The sequence below is a fragment of the Ixodes scapularis genome, unplaced genomic scaffold (assembly GCF_016920785.2).
Source record: "Ixodes scapularis isolate PalLabHiFi unplaced genomic scaffold, ASM1692078v2 PGA_scaffold8__174_contigs__length_109621045, whole genome shotgun sequence".
NCBI lineage: Eukaryota > Metazoa > Arthropoda > Arachnida > Ixodida > Ixodidae > Ixodes > Ixodes scapularis.
Genome location: NW_024609883.1, coordinates 75,396,186 through 75,414,574, shown reverse-complemented (window position 1 = coordinate 75,414,574; position 18,389 = coordinate 75,396,186). Strand labels below are relative to the sequence as shown.

The following is an 18,389-nucleotide window of genomic DNA, read 5'->3' as shown; positions in this document are numbered from 1 at the left end:
CAGGTGCTTGAGTGTACACTTCTCTCATCTATGTCGCGTTGGAAAGCCTTTAACTTTAAGGTCCTGTTAAAATATAAGACAGTACTTTTTATGCGTGAAAAACATAGGCAGTTTACTTAATTACCTTTACGGAAGATTACGAATGGCTTAGCGGCTATAACACATTCCACCGAACGGCTCGGCGTTGTAGGCCTCTGTTAGTGCTAAATTCAAAACTATATAAAATATAAAAGACATTAGTATTACAATAACCCTGAACCAAGTAACATAAATGTCAAGTCAAAAGTGATTTAGCTTATGTATTGCTTCATTTGCTCTCAGTCAATTCTCGTCTTTTTAAACCATCATGCTCAAAGTGACTTCCAGCAAGCGTCGCGATTCGACCTAAATACCATCCAGGAAAATTGTTACACGTTGTTTTAGACCTTAAAGGTTGGGAAACTTCTGTGGAAATCGGAAGAGACTCTGGGCGCAGGTGCATAAAACACGGTAACTAAATTTTTTTTTGTCTTTAATATTTTGAATAACAGCCTATTTATATACCCTTACGCTCCATATAATTGTATGTCTGTGTACCAATTGCGAACGTTATCTTATAGCTCAGATATAATTACCCCTTATTTTTTGTTAGGGAACGAATGTGGTATAGCGCCGCAAACTTAATTCGTTTTGCTTTATGAAACTACGGCTATATCAAGCTTGGTGCACATCAACAAAGAGCCACGAGTCTGTCTGCGGCCGTCTGTTTTTTGGAAGTATTATGAGAGCTAGCAAGTTCTACCTGGCGCTGCTACAACTGTCGTTGACAACCAACAAATCCGAAAACCTGCGGAACGCACGGATGCACGTCAAGAGACTTGCGTCCGGCGGAGCACAAGTTGTCTGCCTGTCTCCAACGTTTCCTTACTCAAGCGACACGCTAAACAACTTGGAGCTCTACGCCGACACCATTCCAGGAGAGACAAGTGACATGTTGTCTTCTACCGCAAGAAAGAACAAGATCTACCTCGTCGGAGGTTCTATGGCCGAGAAGGACAACGGAAAATTGTACAGTGCTAATCACACTTGTCTATAACGCGCGAGCGTGCGGCTTTCTCCGCGGAGCGTTAGACTGGTGGCATTCGCGGAAACCAAGCTAGTCACGTGGCACAACATGGAACGGCCCACTCGAGGGTTGTCCTGCCCGCTCTATCAGCTGGCGGCTAACGCGGAAGGCTGCTCACACGCTTTTTACAAACATCATTGCTCGAACAATAAACAAACTAAAGCGTGAAGGCGTATCAAAGATATCGTCATCAAAAAACAAAAATATATCATAAAGCACTTTACTTTTATCGCTTATCAAGTTGATACAGGGGGCAGGACACCCCTTGAGTGGACCGTTCCATGCTGCGCCACGTGACTAGCTTAGTTTCCGCGAATGCCACCAGTCTAGCGCTCCCCGGAGAAAGCCGCACGCTCGCGCGTTATAGACAAGTGTGATTAGCACTGTACGATACCTGCCTGGTATACGGTCCCGATGGCTCCATGGTTGCCAAGCATCGAAGATTGAACCTCCTCGTTGTAAACGTTCCTGGCAGGCAAGCGTTTCGTGAGTCAGATTACTTGACGCCCGGTGATCGCCTGACCACCTTCGACACTCCCTTCTGCAAAGTGGCGGTGGGACTTTCCCAAGAGGTGAGGTTCGCCCCTCTAGCGCACCTCTACGCGGACCTTGGTTGCAAGCTCTTGGTATTTCCTGGTTCCTTCAACACGGCTTTGAGTCCTCTTCACTGGGATTTGCTTCCAAGAGCGCGCGCTATAGACAACCAGATAGACGTGGCATCGGTGTCAGCTCCGAGGACCCAAGACGCGACTTATAGTCCTTGCGGACACAGCATGCTGATCGATCCGCGGGGAGATGTGGTGCAGTCGGCGGGACATGATGAAGCAGGGGTAATGGCGGAAGTTGACTTGGACCATCTGTCTTCGTTGAAAAAGGAGACGCCCATAAGGAAGCACCACAGACACGACCTGTACACCGTTGTGAACCATGAACGCAACGAGGACGACAGAGAGTTTTTCAAGAACGTGTTCTTCCTTTAGACAAAAGTTGGGTGCCTAGCCACCAAGAACTATTTTGAGAGATGAAGCGAGACCCTATTACCGACTTCGATAAAGCTACTTTGGACACACCCCAATAACAATATTATTTCAGCTTTCTTTTTGAAAAGAGACATTATGAAAGCATCATAGCGGCAGCGAACGTTTCGCTGACTATACTATATGTAATCATTGAAAAGGCACAGAAACAAGAATCGGCACAAAAAATTGGCTCATCGCGGATCGGTGATAATATTCCGCTTCATGCGAATAATTAAGATATTAAAGATATTTTCTGAAAACGCACTTCAAAAGCGAAGTATTTCGTTTTGTTTTTGAGAATGAAACCCTGCAGTAAATACTTAGCGAAATGTAAGAACTATGCACAAAACTTGCTTTTTTATTGTAGTTGTGGAAACGAGTGTAGTGCTTTAAGCCAGTGCTTCTTCAAACTGTGGGTCACGACCCCCAAAAAGGGGTAGCGATAGAGGCGCGAGAAACGAAAGTACAGTCATAGCCACCGGTAGACTGGAAGCGACATGCGTGTCCCTCGAACGCCTGGCCACCAACACGCGCTCCATTCCTTCCACTGCAGTTTGTTTGACTGCGCGTTCATGCCCGAGCCTCACTAGACGTCGAAGTATTAAAATGTAAGAAGGTCGTCTTGGAGGCTTGGTAACTGAAACTCCACTTGCCGTTCTCATTTTGTGACTATAGCCTACCTCCTCTAATCTATCGGGTGTTTCAAATATCGGCCACGCTCTTTAAATCGACCGGAAAAGTCGGGTTTTTAACATATCGCGCCACGATCTTGCACGCGCGTTTGTTAGTGCTTTATTTTAGTTATTTACTTCGAACGTTTTATGCAAGGTGTACGCGCGAGGCGCGTTCGCCTGAGCGAGCGTAGGGGTTTTGTTGACGCATATGGAAACTCTACGAAACACAAACCATAAACAGCTTCGCTGAAAAATTCATGTATTTTTTGTTAGGTTTTAGGGTGCGCTCCGTCGCTCCTATGGCATTGCAGATTTACTTCTTGTAGGAATGCATTGGTATTGGAATTCACACCCCAATAAACTCTGCGTACAATTACACTTCGATCCTCGTTGCAGCGGTGAGGCAAGATACAAAAACACGGATGTGCCAAGGATTTCTTCTTATTTTCGTTATTTTTTCAGTGTGCATTGTTTGTCGATCCGTTGTGTAGGAAACCGGCTGTGTGTGAGAAGATGTTGTTTCGAACGTCCCCTTTCCACGTCTCTACACTTAAAACCCGAGTGTACAGCCTTAAAATATTACAGAGAAGCGTAAAATCTGTTTGCAATATAAATTTTAGGAACATAGTGTCGCCAACCAGTGATTGACATTAGGCCTAAATTAACCATTGCCTGTAGTGGAGAGAGAGAAATGACTCTGCATACACAAAATACACTGTAGCACACTGATAAAGATGTTTATTTAATTAAAAGTTTTTGAAGTCGACTAGAAGTTGGTAAGCAAAAGCATGATACTCTTGTTTCATGTGTTGTCACACATGCGCCACAGGCGCGTCGCCACAGGCGCGTCGCAACACTATCCCCTCTCCAAATGATTTCAGGCATGCATCATATCCTAGGAGCATCCATACTGCTTCTCGACCAATCTTTCATTGTTTTGATCTTAAGCGATTTCTTTTCGTGTTTTGTTACCAATGCTTACTTGCGCACAACCACAAAATTCGCATCAACATCACAGTTCATCCACAACATCAACTTCCAGCACATTAGCGCTTTCAGTAGATCGGGGCACAGTCCTGTTACGTGACCATCAAACAGATCTTGCTTTCTTTGGCGCTGATGATGTACCCAAACGAAAATCGCATGCCGACACGCACTATATCGGAGCACAATTTCACTGCACACTTGCGCATTTCTGAACACTACTCCAAAAAATAAAATGCCCGGCAATGACGAAATCCGGCTGATACTGTTAACAGTTTTAGTAGATTGTCACTCATGATGTCTACCGCTGAATGGCCCAGACGACGGTCCAAAAAGCGTTCAAGTCCAACCCGCACCTCCGGGTCGGCAAAAAAAGAAAGAAAAACAGCCGGCGCCAACGCGACACGAGAGAGACGCGGAAAGGCAACAGAAGAGATGCCAGTAACATCTCAATAGAGCCCCATGCGATGCGTCAGGAAAATCGGCAAGAAGAGGGCGAGAGAGAAAAGTGGGGGAAGATAGTGGCGAGGAACAATCGACAAGCGTTAGTTCCATTTGCACGTATATTCGTTCCCAATACATTTCACTGAATTCTATGTTGGCCCAGAGAGAACAGCTCTGGGTATCACCCGGTCCAGCTTTTTCCTAAAGTTAGTCACTAGCACCGTCCGTCACGTCTACGGTGTCAATGAGGCAGGATGTTTGTCGCCGTGATTTGTTTCGAGTCTGCATACAGTGGAAGTGCTGCGATTCGATTTCTCTATATTGCTGTCCAGACGGAGTCGCCCCTATTAAAAAGTTGGTGATCGCCAAAAACCCCGTCGTGTTCAGTTACGGCTCGCGGACCTTTTTCAAGGCCATGACGCTTCACACGTTGAATCGTATTACTGCTGGGATCAAGGTGCCTGTGAGGATATAAATGACGCCTCTCAGAAAAGTAGGGGCAGTGCAGATAATGGCGCTTAAAGTCCAGTCTTCCATCAAGTCCCTTCAGACGCCTCCGACGATCCCAGTCATGAATGCTCAGCGGACGGGATCTCACTTCTGAAACCATTCCCGTGCTCGCAGCGAGAGTACCAGCTATGTGCAATGGGGTGGGTAAAGCACGCCTGTCAGCGGATTAATCAGAAGCAGAACAACGCAAGCGGTGGAACTTTCCGCGCAGCGTGGCATAGTCCCTTGTTCATTTCTTTACGTGACTTTGTTTTATATACTCCAGGCTGGCACATCCAGGGACGTCTTTTGGCGGCGCTCCGTACTGCATTTCGTGTCTGAAAATACTAAAATAAACAGTTCGTACCAAACCTGTGTTTTAGTTACTTCCTTCGTACTTGCATGAGAGCAACTTGCCTTCGCAATAATACTCAAAACGTTTTTGTTTTGTTTTTTTAGTGAGGGGGGGGGGGGGGGGGTGGACACAGCGTCTCCTCCACGACGCCTAGGGAACGTTATTTGGAATGGTTTCTCGAAGATCTATGAATGTCGTTGTTAGTCCGGATGTCGAAAACACAGGTATCATAAACGTCGAGGGAAGACGCAACGGCCCATTGAGACGTGCCTGTGACGTATGGCAAACGTCTTTGGAAACGGTTTCTCAACCTTCTGTGCATCTTTTGTCGCGCACATGTAAAGGTTTCACCGACGTCCAAGGAAGGTAACGTCCGGACCTTCGACGTTGTACGACGTCACGTCACATGCGTCTTCGACGTTCTTTCGTCGTTTTCTTCACGTTTATGTGCTGCCTGCGTTAGGTTTAGCTCCGTGTGTGTGTGTGTGAGGGGGGGGGGGGGGTGGCGGCGTAGGGGCTGGGGCCTGTTTGCAAATTAGCTTTATTTTGCCAACGAACGAAATCAGTGAAGAGTGCAAATAATCCAAGTCAGCAGGAAACTTTGCTGTTGAGATGTTCGCAAATATATTACGCAAAAGTAACAACAATTTTAAGAAACATACAGACAGCGCTCTGTCTGTGTCTTTCCTCGTCGCGGTCCAACGTTTTTTAGCGCTGTTCGCAGCTGGTCATGTGAGAAATATTCGTTTCGCCTTCTCCACTCATTCGGTACATCTGAAAGAGTTTCCCAATGTTCAATATTTGAGCCGCAATTCCAATTCTACTGTTTTGAGAGGAAGCATGCACTCCAGCCGACTGGAAAACTTTCCAGTTTATACGCTGAGACGGAGTAAAGAACGGGTAACCAAGCACTTAGTACAACGTGGCGATGATCGCATTAAAATGTGAGTGTCAATAACAATACATTTCTAGAAGGTAAGGTAAGGTGCAATGCCCTATGTGCAATTCTCAATTACATTTCTGGGAAGGTATACTGAATGGTAACGCCAAGGGCAACTTTTTCCTTATCTCTTCTGTTCTGCGAGACTGTACTGTTTGTCGTTCCCTGATGCATTAACCCGGCTGCGTGTGAGAAGTCTGAGACAGCCACTCTTCGTCATTTAATATTTTTCAGGCTGACCAAGTATACTATTTCACACTTTTGCATTAAAGACATAACAATTTACTTTACACCACACCAACAGATAGCCTGAGTGCACACGCCATTAGTAAACAAATGTGAAAATTCAGGCCATAAGAAAAAACTCTGGTAAATAAAACTCAACTTTGAGTCAAATAAAACTCTAAATAGAATGAATCCGACCATAGCGCGTGGAACCTGCCTTTCTTTCTTTCTTTTTTTTTTTCCTTTCGAGATTACAAATAGCGCGCAGCGTGTGGGGGCTCAGTTCCGCCATTTTTAAGCCGCTAACCGACTCAACCAGAATTGTGTGAGTGGTGCGAGCCGGTCCGCGGACTCCGACATGCATTTTATATAAAAAATACACACCTGAAACGTGTTGTGGTGAACATTCTCCCTCTTGCGCGCGTATGCTGTTTGGTGTGGATTACAGTGCGGCATAAACCGTGCAGCTGAGCGCGCTCGCAGGGAAGCCGCGAGGGCTTCATGAGGGGCCTCTTCGGCCACCGCGCGCATCCCGAGGGGGCCGAGATCGCAACGGCCTCTGCGGTGTGCGGTCGTGCGGGTGGCACTTGTAGTTGCTCGGAGGTAGGGTGCTTGAAATTTGACTGCGAGTGTGTGGAGGCATCCTTTTTTGTATTAAGGGCCAGTTAGCACAAAAATCAAATTTCCGACCTCTAAGATGTTATTATTCAACAAACAGTCTCGTGCGTAAGATAACACTACTCGAAGGCTTCTTTGTTTTCCGGTTGATCGCACGCGACCTCTGCATTCGCGGTTATAACAATTGCTGGTTTTGGCTGTCTGTCGTGTCAGGATAGCTGCCGCATGATTTTCCAAAAGAGTGAGATTAAAAGTTTGATTCCCTTTTATCTCCAGCGGCTTACAAGTATTGCTCGTGCTTTGCGCGAGCGACTGCAAATTAGTTTCGCATTTTTCGCTCAGTTCTACACTTTGAATGAAGATGTCGATTCTTACGGAGATATGGCTCTCCTTGAAGTGTGTTGAAGGGGCACAGAAGCGAAATATTTGGAAATTGTTGAAGGCGCGCGACCGTCGGTTGGTAAAAGGTGCGTTTGACCGAATTATGTTGACTAATAATATTTACCAATTTTTCCTTTGCCTGTTTCAACACAGGAAACGGTCGGTTCTTTAGGCAAATTTAGGTGGACTGAAACTACGGGTTAAATAAATTTTCTTCAAATATCAGAGTAAAGAAATTGCTGTCTCTTTGTAGTCCACGAAAATCGCTACGCTCAAATAAGATGTTAGGTTAGCGTTGTCCGAGGGGCGCATCGCACGCTGACTCGCGATGGCAACCTTTGTGCATGTGTTCGGACGAAACCTTTAAAGGAGCTGTGCAACGATATTCAATTGGAATGTTTTTCTCTCTACACGAGCTTACTGGCACAGCTGGGACTCAAGGATACTCACACGCAACGCCATTGGCCAAGAAACTCCTTTGTTGCAGTGTAATTTCAAGGACAAAAGCGGTCATTTTCATTCAATCTCTCCTTTGCAAAATTTGATGACGTAACTCGGGGATCGCAGTACACCCAAGTGACGATATTTGAATGCGGTTCATAGATTGGACCCGAGCATTGCGTGGGCACTCGACTTGGGCTCGTGACAATTGCTAGCTCGAGAAGCATTCGGGTTGTGACCCGTGTCCAATCACTGCAACGACGACAACAGCCGAGCCATAACAATGTCTGGAACTCAGCGCGTGTCCTGTGCTTTGCCAACCCCAGCGCGTGGCTATGATCAACACTGGCGGCATATAATCGGCTCCAGATCACGTGGCCGCTTGTTCTGGCTGCGAGTTGAGGGGGTGAACGCTGCTCGTTTTTCTTAAATTTTTTTCTGGGACTTCTATTGCGTGGGGTGAAAAACGAACGCGTGTTTTATAGGTCAGTAACGTCAGGGATCCGTTTTAAGCGGTATTTGTGCACAGTACAAAAATTGTTGCACAGCTCCTTTAAAATCGCGCTCCTGATTTATATAGTACGCCCACTTTTCAATGTTCTATAATTACTGGACATAAATATAGTCGTTTTGATCCACATTTTTCTTCATTGTTTACACTAAGAATCAATATTGTTTACTATTTTGAAAATCACCACTCATCATGAGTACCAACTTAAAACGCGAAGCGAGTTACAAAAGCTGTTTTAGGTTGTTTCAAATGACGGACTATTTCCCTGCGTTGCATACTTCCGCGTCAACATTTATCGAGACAACTCCTATGTTATGACGTCCATCAAACCAATATAACTCCCGCATTTTTGCGACAAATGCCATCACGTTTTGTATACTCAGTGAGAATGTGAGAGCACAGTGCTCAACAACTAGATCTGATGCATTTTTCTTGAGTTCGAGTGCCGTGTCGTTGCTCTGAGCTTACACTCAAATTCCAGAGTAGAGTCGAACGTGGCGCAATGACAACTGTAATGCGAAAAAAAAGTGAATGAGGAAAGAATAAAATAAGCTTTCACGTTGTTTTGAAAGTATTATGAAAAGGTTGTGGTCGGATATTTTTACTTGTGAAACGTATTGACACGTTAAACTTTGCATCATCTACATATAATGCTTAAGTTCGTATAAAATGTAGTCACGTCTTCTAAACCTACTGAATCAATTGAGATTATTTCAGACGGAAACGAAACTTCATTCTCTTTTTAGTAACGTTTAAAGGGATACTGAAGCGAAACTTGAAATACACCTATTATGGTCAGAAATAGGTTTAATATGATCAATGATATCCGTATGTCATAATCGCGCGTTTGTATTTTGAACGGATCGCTATATTTTTCACCCTGAGGGGCCCGATTGGGCGCGCGCTCAAAAATCAGCCATAGGAGAGCGCGATGCGTCTTGGGATATTGCTCGCATTCGTGACGTCACTTGTGCCAGACGGGAAAGATTACGGCGAGGGTGTTGTGGTTACGAGCGTTGCCACTTAATGGCGCGTCGACGATTTAAGACCTGTGCAACGTGGCCGTTTGAGATGTGCAAGGGCTGCACGCACGCTGCACCACGGCAAGTCGGCAACCACGGCACCACTGACAAAACCAGCTCTGAGGCCAGATTGTCAAAGCGAACTTAACACAAAAAAAGTGCGTACGACATATTTGAGAGAAAACCCGTAATCTCGAAACGAAATTGTCGTGACTTTAGCGCAGGTTACGACAGAATCCTACGACAGCTCCGCAGCTGTGGCAGCTGTCTTACGCACATTTTACCATCAAATCAACATGGCCGACAGCGTCGCTCAGTCAGAGTATAAACGGCTCTGCGCTCAGTTACTTGGTAGCGCCGACCAACGGGCATTTATTTTTCTACGTGCTCCTCTCGTGCGCCCCGACTTCAACCAGGAAGAAAGAGGAAAGAGTACTTAAAAGAGATCACAGCGATCAAGAACGCAGGATGCACAAACACCTGAGAACAGCTACAACGGCCACGATTCTACCGACCAAGCGAGCTCGGGAGAATATTGTAGGCCTATACAGCAACACCGACTCGGCGCACCGTTGCTTGGGCGGTCCTTGGCCAAGACCCTCTGCCGATGACCGGCTGGCCTGCTGAATGGAATATGCCCGCGTGACCCTCTTGAACCCTTCCCGGATGAATAGTTTGATCCCTGAACTAAATTTCAGAGGTCAATCTTTTCCCCTTTTCATCTCGATCTCCTTGTTTTCCGAGACAGCGGTGACGAACGCTGTCGTCGAAAAGGGACTCTCATTGATTCTATCTCCTTGTTCTGTGTGATATAGAGCTCATATAATACGGATTACGGATTACCTTCGCAACACGGTATGTACACTTTGTTATTAGTATGCCATTTTTATTCTGACATGTCGAGCTATAGCAGTTCGTGGGAGCTACGCGATGTCGGTCCAACCTTTCTTTGCCGAGTGTCATGTCAGTATCGAGTTTCAATCGAAAGGTCGGTCCAAAAGTGCTTACCGAAACGCGGTCTAACAGAGCGAGTTTAACACTTTTATCAAACGCGCGTGTCCGCTCCGAGTCTGAACAGGTATTAGCGTGGCTCTTGCTGACACTCTCGTAGTTCAAACATATCTTTTTTAACGTCTGCTCGCAGCAACCAATACCGGCCGTGCCAGAAGCATGCTCGGGTCGTGTCGTGCCTGTCGTGCAAAGAGCCGCAACGAGAACGAGCTCACTGTGGCCAACTACGTTTTGGCTTTCTCCGCCAAGGCTTTGCAAACGCGTTCAGGCCTAGGCTAATCCTGCCGGCGCGCCGTATTGCCGCAGAACGGCGCTGCTCCTATGCCAGAAGTGATGTCACGAGAACTTTCCCACCATCCACCAGATGTGAATCTGAAATCGTTTAATTAGGTTTAAAATTAGTTCTCCTGTGTTTCACAGCGCGATATTCATATTTCCGAGGTGTTGCCTGTCCCTAGCCCATATTTATGGAAAAAGATCGGCGCTAAAATTTTGTTTCCGTACCCCTTTAAGACCCAGAGGGTGAGCTCGCAAAACGATTTGTGTGACGTAAGACCAACTGACAGGTCCTGGCTGGGCAACAGCAGCGAACTGGCTGCCGAACTAGAGTACTACGTCTTCATGAACTGCGAGCGACATCTTGGGGAAAGCAGAAACATAAAAATTAAGAAACAAGCACAATTTTTTTGTTTTAATAATTCACTGTAGTTACTGAACGCATGAACCTATATCAATCGTTTTGATGTGATTATTTCGCGGGTTAAATTTAAATACAGGGGGAATAAAACGGTTTACTTATAATTAACTTCGTAGGATGCTTCAAACACAAAAGTGCCAGAACCATCGATTTTTGGAAATTTCACAATTTTTTTTAATATAAAGATAAATATAGATAGGTAATCTTAAGGTTCAGTTTCTTAAAAACGTGTCATTCTGTATAAAGTAAACATGTATAAAACATATGTGCACCACTGATCACGTGAGTGAGAATAAAAAAAAATCAGAAGCCATTCCACTCATTGAAGGGGGATAACCAGCAAATCGGTTTAACATACGACACAGGTGTGACACAAAATTTTTAACAAAGGTTCGAAGATATTTATTCTCTTGATCGGTGGTCAGCGTGACTAAAGGTACGCACACACATTCATTGATGTCTTAAGTGGTGGTCATTATTTCGTATGGACGTCTAACACCGCCCCGAGGAGCCGGAGAAAACTTAAGACGCGCGACGGCACCGCCACCCAGCGGAAAGTAGACACGCACTTGGGGACCGCCACGCCGGAAGATGGAAGGAAAGGAAACTAGGCAAGCAAGTGGCTTGGAGCGACGACAAGGAGAGGGCGGTGCGAGGGTAGGCATGGCCGACACGGGTCGCACAGCGGCAAAGTTTTGAGAAAACTTTACTTTCTACCAGAGAGTCTACTGATGTTAAAAATTGTGCCTATATTTGATAACTAATGTACTGAACAGACCTATCTCTAAATTTCCCGAGCATCAAGGAGAATGCCGGGAATGGTGTTCGACGCGCCGCACGTGCCTGTGTCTGCAGCACTAACTGTTCTAAAGCGAAAGTCTAAAACAAATAGCATCTTCACGCGCGTTCGTCAACGCTTTATTTTGGTTATTTACTTCGAATCTTTTATGCGGGGAATGTCTGGGTGCGAGGCGCATTCGCCTGTGTGAGCGCAGCCTTTTTTAAGACGCATATGGAAACTCTACGAAAGAAAAACCATAGGCAGCTTTGATGAAAAAATGCGTGTATTTTTTGTTAGGTTTTAGGGTGGGCTCCGTCGCTCCTATGTCATTGTTCATTTACTTCTTCTAGGAATCCATTGTTATTGGAATTCACATCTCAATAAACCCTGCGTACCATTACACGTCGCGCTTTGTTGCATCGGTGAGGCGCCGCCAAGGTGGCTTCGAGGCGAGAGCGCCGGCCCACGGATCCCCAGTGGCGGGTTCCAATCCCGGCCGAGGTACTCGCAAACTGACGGAGGCTTATTGCTGAAGAGGCGCCGTGTAACCGAGCTTTCGGTTGGACGTCAAAAGATCCCCATGTGGTCCAAATTAATCCTCAGTCCTCCGCTGGGGCGTGCCAGATGCCCGACGTAGGTTTGGCACGAAAAACCCCCTAATTTGACTTTGACGTTCTGGGCAGCGGTGAGGCAAGATACAAAAACACGGATGTGCCTTGTTGTGTTTCTTATTTTTATCATTTTGCGAGTGTGCATTGTTCGTCAATCGGTTGTGCAGGAAACCGGCTGTGTGTGAGGAGATGTTGTTTCGACCGTCTCTTTTTCCACGTCTCTACACTCAAGACCCGAGTGGACAGCCCTAAAATATTACAGCGAAGCGTAAGATCTGATTGTAATATAAATTGTAGGAACATAATGTTGCCAATCAGTGAGTGACATTACGCGAGAAGTAACCATTGCCTGTAGTGGAGAGGGAGACGACAAAAGCCAAGACTCTTTACTTTAGGCTTTTGCTCCTTCGGATAGTCGCGCAGGCTGTGGTCGGACAATGTGAAATGGAATAGAGCTGTAAATATTATTCACATTGTTTTGATAAGAAGAAAACAACACTCCGTGTGGCCCCTTCGCATAAAAACAATCACTGGAGATGGACTTCGCGATCTATTCTAAGGTGTCATGGCCGGAGGAATAAACCGTTACCAAAACAACATTTCAAGTTATGACAGCCGCTACACATGCACGGAAAATAATTGTTTCCAATTCATATATTTAGATAAAAAATATAACTGCCCCGACAACTTGTGTTTCGAAAATAAAGGATACTTCTTCAAGGGGCTATCAATCCGAACTTTCACGTCCAATGTCGACTTGTGCGATCTATCAGTTGGCAGTGGTACCTTTCAAACATATTCAATGGAAAAACCAGTCTCTTGTTCTCAAATAAATTTAAATTAGCTTACTGTCATGAAAGCGACTTCGAGCATTAACTCTTTATTGCAGCTTAAATGCCACGGCTCTTCAAACTTCAACCTGCGGGCCAAATTCGTCCTGCAGAGGTGTTCCAACCGTCGCGTGGGTGGCCGCAGTACTTCTAATGAAGCCCAGCCCGCGGCTCGCTTTCAGCAGGACCGCTGCTACACTCGTAAAAAAAAAGCGCTCGTGAAAAGACGGTAACGCAAAGCTTACTAACCGCGTAAACGGCAGGTCATGTTGTCATCTTATGTATTGGACATTGTCATCATCAACATCACTACTGTTAGGCCCCTGCTTCATATCTGTGTAACTACGTACGTAACAATTTCTTTGCTTTCCCGTGCGCTCTGCGCGTAGCGTCTTGTGTCGTATCCGTTGCATATCGTCAGCGGCAGTTCTATCATTCTCATTAGTCTTTTACCCTGAGGGAACATCGAAATGTTCCTATGTGCGTTCATGTATTTGTTGGGAATTTTCAGGTTCCCGATCACTGTGTAAGGTCAAAATTATATTAATAATTGCTTTTCAAAAACACGTATATCTTTTCATCCTTCTTAGAGACTCTCTTTTCTTTTACTCAAACTTTCAATTTTGTATTGCGACGTTGATCTGGAAATATTTATTGAGTTCATTACTCATTTATATTTACTTTTTTATTTCCTGGCAACTGATCCCCAACACAGCCTTTCACCTAAATATTTGGGGAACTCTTTAAACGTTATTCGTGAATTTTGAAGCCCCAAGAATAAGGAAGATTTTTTTTTAAATGCGATTGAAAATGGGCTAAATTTCAATAACAATTGGAAATGTGTTGTGTGAAATGTAACTGTTGATTAAAAATGCCCTGGCTCTAGGCGAAGTCTTTTGTCAAGAGAGTAAACGGCATCCGTAGGAAGAAAACTTCATGGGAGCACTTTCTGCAACAGTCCGAGACAAACAGTTTTCAAAAGGTGTATACAAGTTTTTGTATTTTTTCCAAACAATGCTGAAAAACACCCGGTAGTAAAATGTAAACAAAATTAAAACGCACCCAGTAGCGCACTGGTTAGCGCGCAAAGTTCCCATACTGCTGACTTGGGTACCAAGCTCGTTATAGCAATTTGGTTTTCTCTCTCCTAAAGCGATATCTTTACGGAAAACACTTTGCAGATATTAGAGAGTTTTAGTTAACCGTTTTCGGTTTCCCGCTCCGCTCTATGGAAAGCGGAGTCGCCATCGCGCATGCGCGACCCGCTCTGGGATTTGAGCGTGGAGCGTGAGCTCCGCTATCGTCGCCATTTTAAAAAAAGTACGTTCCACTCTCAGTAAAGGGTCACTAGATGATTCTTTTCCGGAAAGGTGGGTGCTCGCTATTTGAAATCATGCTTGGGAGCGCGCTTGACCCTTATGAACCTCGCTGCACTAAGAAGCTGCGCAGACTTTGTTTGAAAAGGCGTCCCCCAGAAAACGTTTCACTGTGGTCAAGAGCCTCTGGTTGCTTCGAGAAATCGCTGGCCGCAATCCTTTCACGGCCCCTGAACGGTGGGAACAGGTGCTGCCTTGTCTAAGCCAGCGGGCTCGATTTTTCTATGCGAGATGACGACGACGACGTTAAGAGGATGACACACCGGGCGACGGCGGTGCCTCAATCTGAGTCGTGGATCGCTAGGTTGGACATTTGAGAAAAGGTACATGGAAGTGACGTAATGCAAAGGAGGAGCGTATCCTAGCAACACTCACGTAGCGGCTCTGCCCACTTTGTCGCGCTACGTCATCGCAAACTTGACGCCTGTCACCCGTTTGAGCGACGTCCGGAGCCAACCACCGACGAGCGGAAGTAGCTACGCATTCCCTGAGGCGTCCCTACGCGTGGGATACGGGGTAGGATTTACTACGACGCGGGGAGCAGTTCCTGCGTTTAGCGAAGGAACGGCAACCAATCCTGTGCGTCGCTGGCCGTCGCATCTGTTCTAGTACAGGTAAAAGTATTGAAAAACAATCAAAACCTTTTGGGCGCTGTTAAAACAAACCGCTTTTTTGTATCCTTTTACAATACATTTAACAATTAAATGGAGAAAAAATTGTTCCAATATTATGCGGGATGTGCGCCACGCGCCTTCTTCAAACCAAAATGTCGGACGGGTCGGAGGGCCACGAGGAGCCGGGGGTGCCGGGGGCAGCGGAGAGGTCGGCGGGACCAACGAGGAGCGCGCGAGTGACGGCTGCTCAGAAGGAGGAGCAACTCTCCTTCATGTGTGAGCACCCGTCGCTCGCGCGCAACGCCACTGACCTCTCCGCCGCCCTTACGCGGGACGACAAGCGGCGTCTCTGGGAGCAGCTCGCTCTGCGTCTGAACGCGCTGGGGCCTCCAACCAAGAGCTACAAGCAATGGAAGGATCATTGGTCCCGGCGCGTGATGAAGGCGCGGAAGCGAGCTGCACAGCTCAACGAGACCGCAAGGTAATCTTTGTAGTCTGCTGATAGTGCAATGAAATTTATTCAGTCGTTTTCGTTATCAACAGAAGGACCGGGGGCGGGAGCTCCACCGTGCGCCCACTAGCGCAGTCCCTGGCCAGGATCCTGACGCTAGTGGGCACAGATTCGGCACTCGGGGCCCCTGGGGTGCGGGTCTCGGTGAACCGGGCGACCAGCAGGTACGTATTTCAACAATTACCATCATGTTAACAAAGAGTGCAGGGCAGCGGTCACCAATGCGCTGCACCGCGGAATATCAATGAGGGTGCATTTAAGAAACACATTGACCTTTTGCAAATATTAGGAGCTCTAGCGGAAGACATTGAATCTGTCCATGTAGTGCGAAATCTAATGTTTGACACCCAAACAGGGACATGCGTCATTTTTGCCACCTCACCCCTGGCTGTTGCAATAAATCCCTATGGTGTCTTGCTTGTAATTTTTGGGAAGATGATGTGCTAGCACTAGACATATATCCCGGTACTCAATGGAAACGTTGTCAAAAAAAGAAAGTGAGAGTGCCTCTGAGGTGGCATTCTCTAAATGTTCTCCTCCGAGTAGAATGCATGCTCGTCAAAATGTTTGGTCAACAAATGGGAAGCACAGACAAGGCTGCGTGTTCTCACGAGTTGTTATAAATTCCCCTTCCAGGAGAGGCCAAGCAGCAGCAGGCGCCAGATGGCAGCTGAGCCGGTGCCCTCCACCTCACGAGGTAAGCTCTCTTGCTAGGGCATCTGGGACCTATCATCAGTGGTGCAGGTATGAGCACCATCATCACCCATACTCGGTTTCTTGGCAGACACAACGACAAGCTGGGGGCCGTGGGTGCGGCCCACCGTGCCTCGCGCCCCCCCCCCCCCTCCCCCCCCCCCCGGCAGTCGAGGCAGGAGCGGCACGACGTGGCTGCCATCCAGGCCGTGGAGCAACAGGCCCTGCTGCTGCAGCAGAACGTGGACCAGGCGGCTGAGGAGAGGGAGTTCCGAGGCCGGGTACAGGCTCAAACTTAACCTTACACGCACTTACAACTAACAAGGTTAGGACCAAGGTGCTGCCACGAGGCCACAGAAAGCAATGCATGTCCACAATGGTGCAGAATGACACAGTTGTGGCATGAGCAAGGTCTTGGCAGACTGTGGGTGTAGGGAAATATGCTGCCCAATGTTAATGAAACTCCTTTGCCATTTCAGCTCCTGGAGGTCCTGGAGCGGATCTCCGCAAACCTTGACAGGGCGGCCTCGGGACAAGAAAACACCCACAGCACCCTGGTCCAAGTGCTCCTCCTGCTGGCCAGCAGGGCGCTGGAGCAGCCCGCAGCCCCGGCCCCCCCTGCAGCCCCGGCCCCCCCCCCCGCAGCCCCGGCCCCCCCCCCCCCGCAGCCCCGGCCCCCCCCCGCAGCCCCGGCCCCCCCCGCAGCCCCGGCCCCTCCCGCAGCCCCGGCCCCTCCCGCAGCCCCGGCTCACCCCGCTGCTCCGGCCGCTGCTCCGGCCGCAGCCCTGGCCGCAGCCCTGGCCACATTCACAACCCCGCCACCCCCTGAAAGTGAACATTAGATTTATTTATTTATTTATTTATTTCATTTAATCCAAATGGCCAAGCCGGCCATTTAATTTTGCAGCCCGAGATTGGCGCAATAGTCAGATTACAGCAATTGCCAAGAGCTCGGTTAGTCCTTTTTCCTTGGCTATGACCCATGAAGGAAGTAGAAAATATTGGCTGGGCAACAACGGATTTATGCCCAAGCAAGCCATGTCTTGTGTTTGACGAACAGCGGCAGCTATACTCGGCAACAGGTTAACAGTGAAGTGGAAGCTCCTCCCACCTCTTTGCACTTTAGCAGAGCGAACAGTAGAGAGGAAGCAAGCTCCTCTCCAGCCTTTGCTCTGCTGAAGTAGGAAGAGGTGGGAGGAGCCTCCGTTTAATTCTTAACCCGTCGCTAACTGTAGGAAGTGTTCTTCCATTGTCGAGAAATTTTTCATTGAAAACTTAAGAGGCCTGCAGTCTAGTCATGGGTTGCAATAGCAGCTACATTCATTTTGTCTTACCTAAGCATTGAACTTGGTCTTTATGCTTTTTATATGTAGCATTGTCATATGTCTGACAATATGCAATCTAGAGACAATGTGCTTCATAGTGTCCTTAAAACATCTGAAATATTTCTTCAGAATGACCCACTGTTTATATGGTGCATCTCTAGTCAGAAATAAGTTTTGTATTTTTCGAGAACTTGCTATTGCAAAAGCTCAAATAAGAATGTTTGGAGCAACATCTGTGATAATTCTTTCAGAGTGGTCCAGTGTTTATATGGTGGTATGCTAGTCAGAGAATATATATATTGTTTTTTCTTTCGAGATTTAACTATTGTGCTCAAATAAGACCAGAGTGTTCAACAAGATATCTGTGATATATACTTCAGATTGCCCAATTGTTTACAAAGTTCCAGTCAATGCTCAGTTTTACTTCCATGATTGAAATATTACATTCCATGTTGTCACACTTTCAATCATGAAGTCACAGGGGGTGGTGGTGGTGGTATAACTTTATTTTTCAAAAGGTTACGAGACTGACGAGTCCCGGTCGGGGCCCTTAGTCCAGGGCTCCGTAGGTTTTTCTTTAAGAAATAGAGCAATTTTCAAAACAAACTACCTGTGCACTGTTAAGATAACACAATCACCTAACTTTGATGAAGTGCCATAAAAGAGATAATGAAATGGAGCGGAAGGCAGGACGCTTTGAAGCATTTGTAATATGAAACAATGTCCACGACA

General features: G+C 46.8%; 1 protein-coding gene across 1 annotated transcript; it reads left to right on the top strand.

Moving 5' to 3' along the window:
• Positions 1–1,527: 1,527 nt before the first annotated feature.
• Positions 1,528–2,085, top strand: LOC120842514 (omega-amidase NIT2-like). Its single transcript, XM_040213645.1, has one exon. It carries the CDS (start codon positions 1,528–1,530, stop codon positions 2,083–2,085), a length of 558 nt encoding a protein of 185 aa, XP_040069579.1.
• Positions 2,086–18,389: the final 16,304 nt, after the last annotated feature.

What these genes read in the sequence shown, in the direction of transcription:
- LOC120842514 (XM_040213645.1), top strand. Translation starts at nt 1,528, where the DNA reads ATGGTTGCCAAGCATCGAAGATTGAACCTCCTCGTTGTAAACGTTCCT.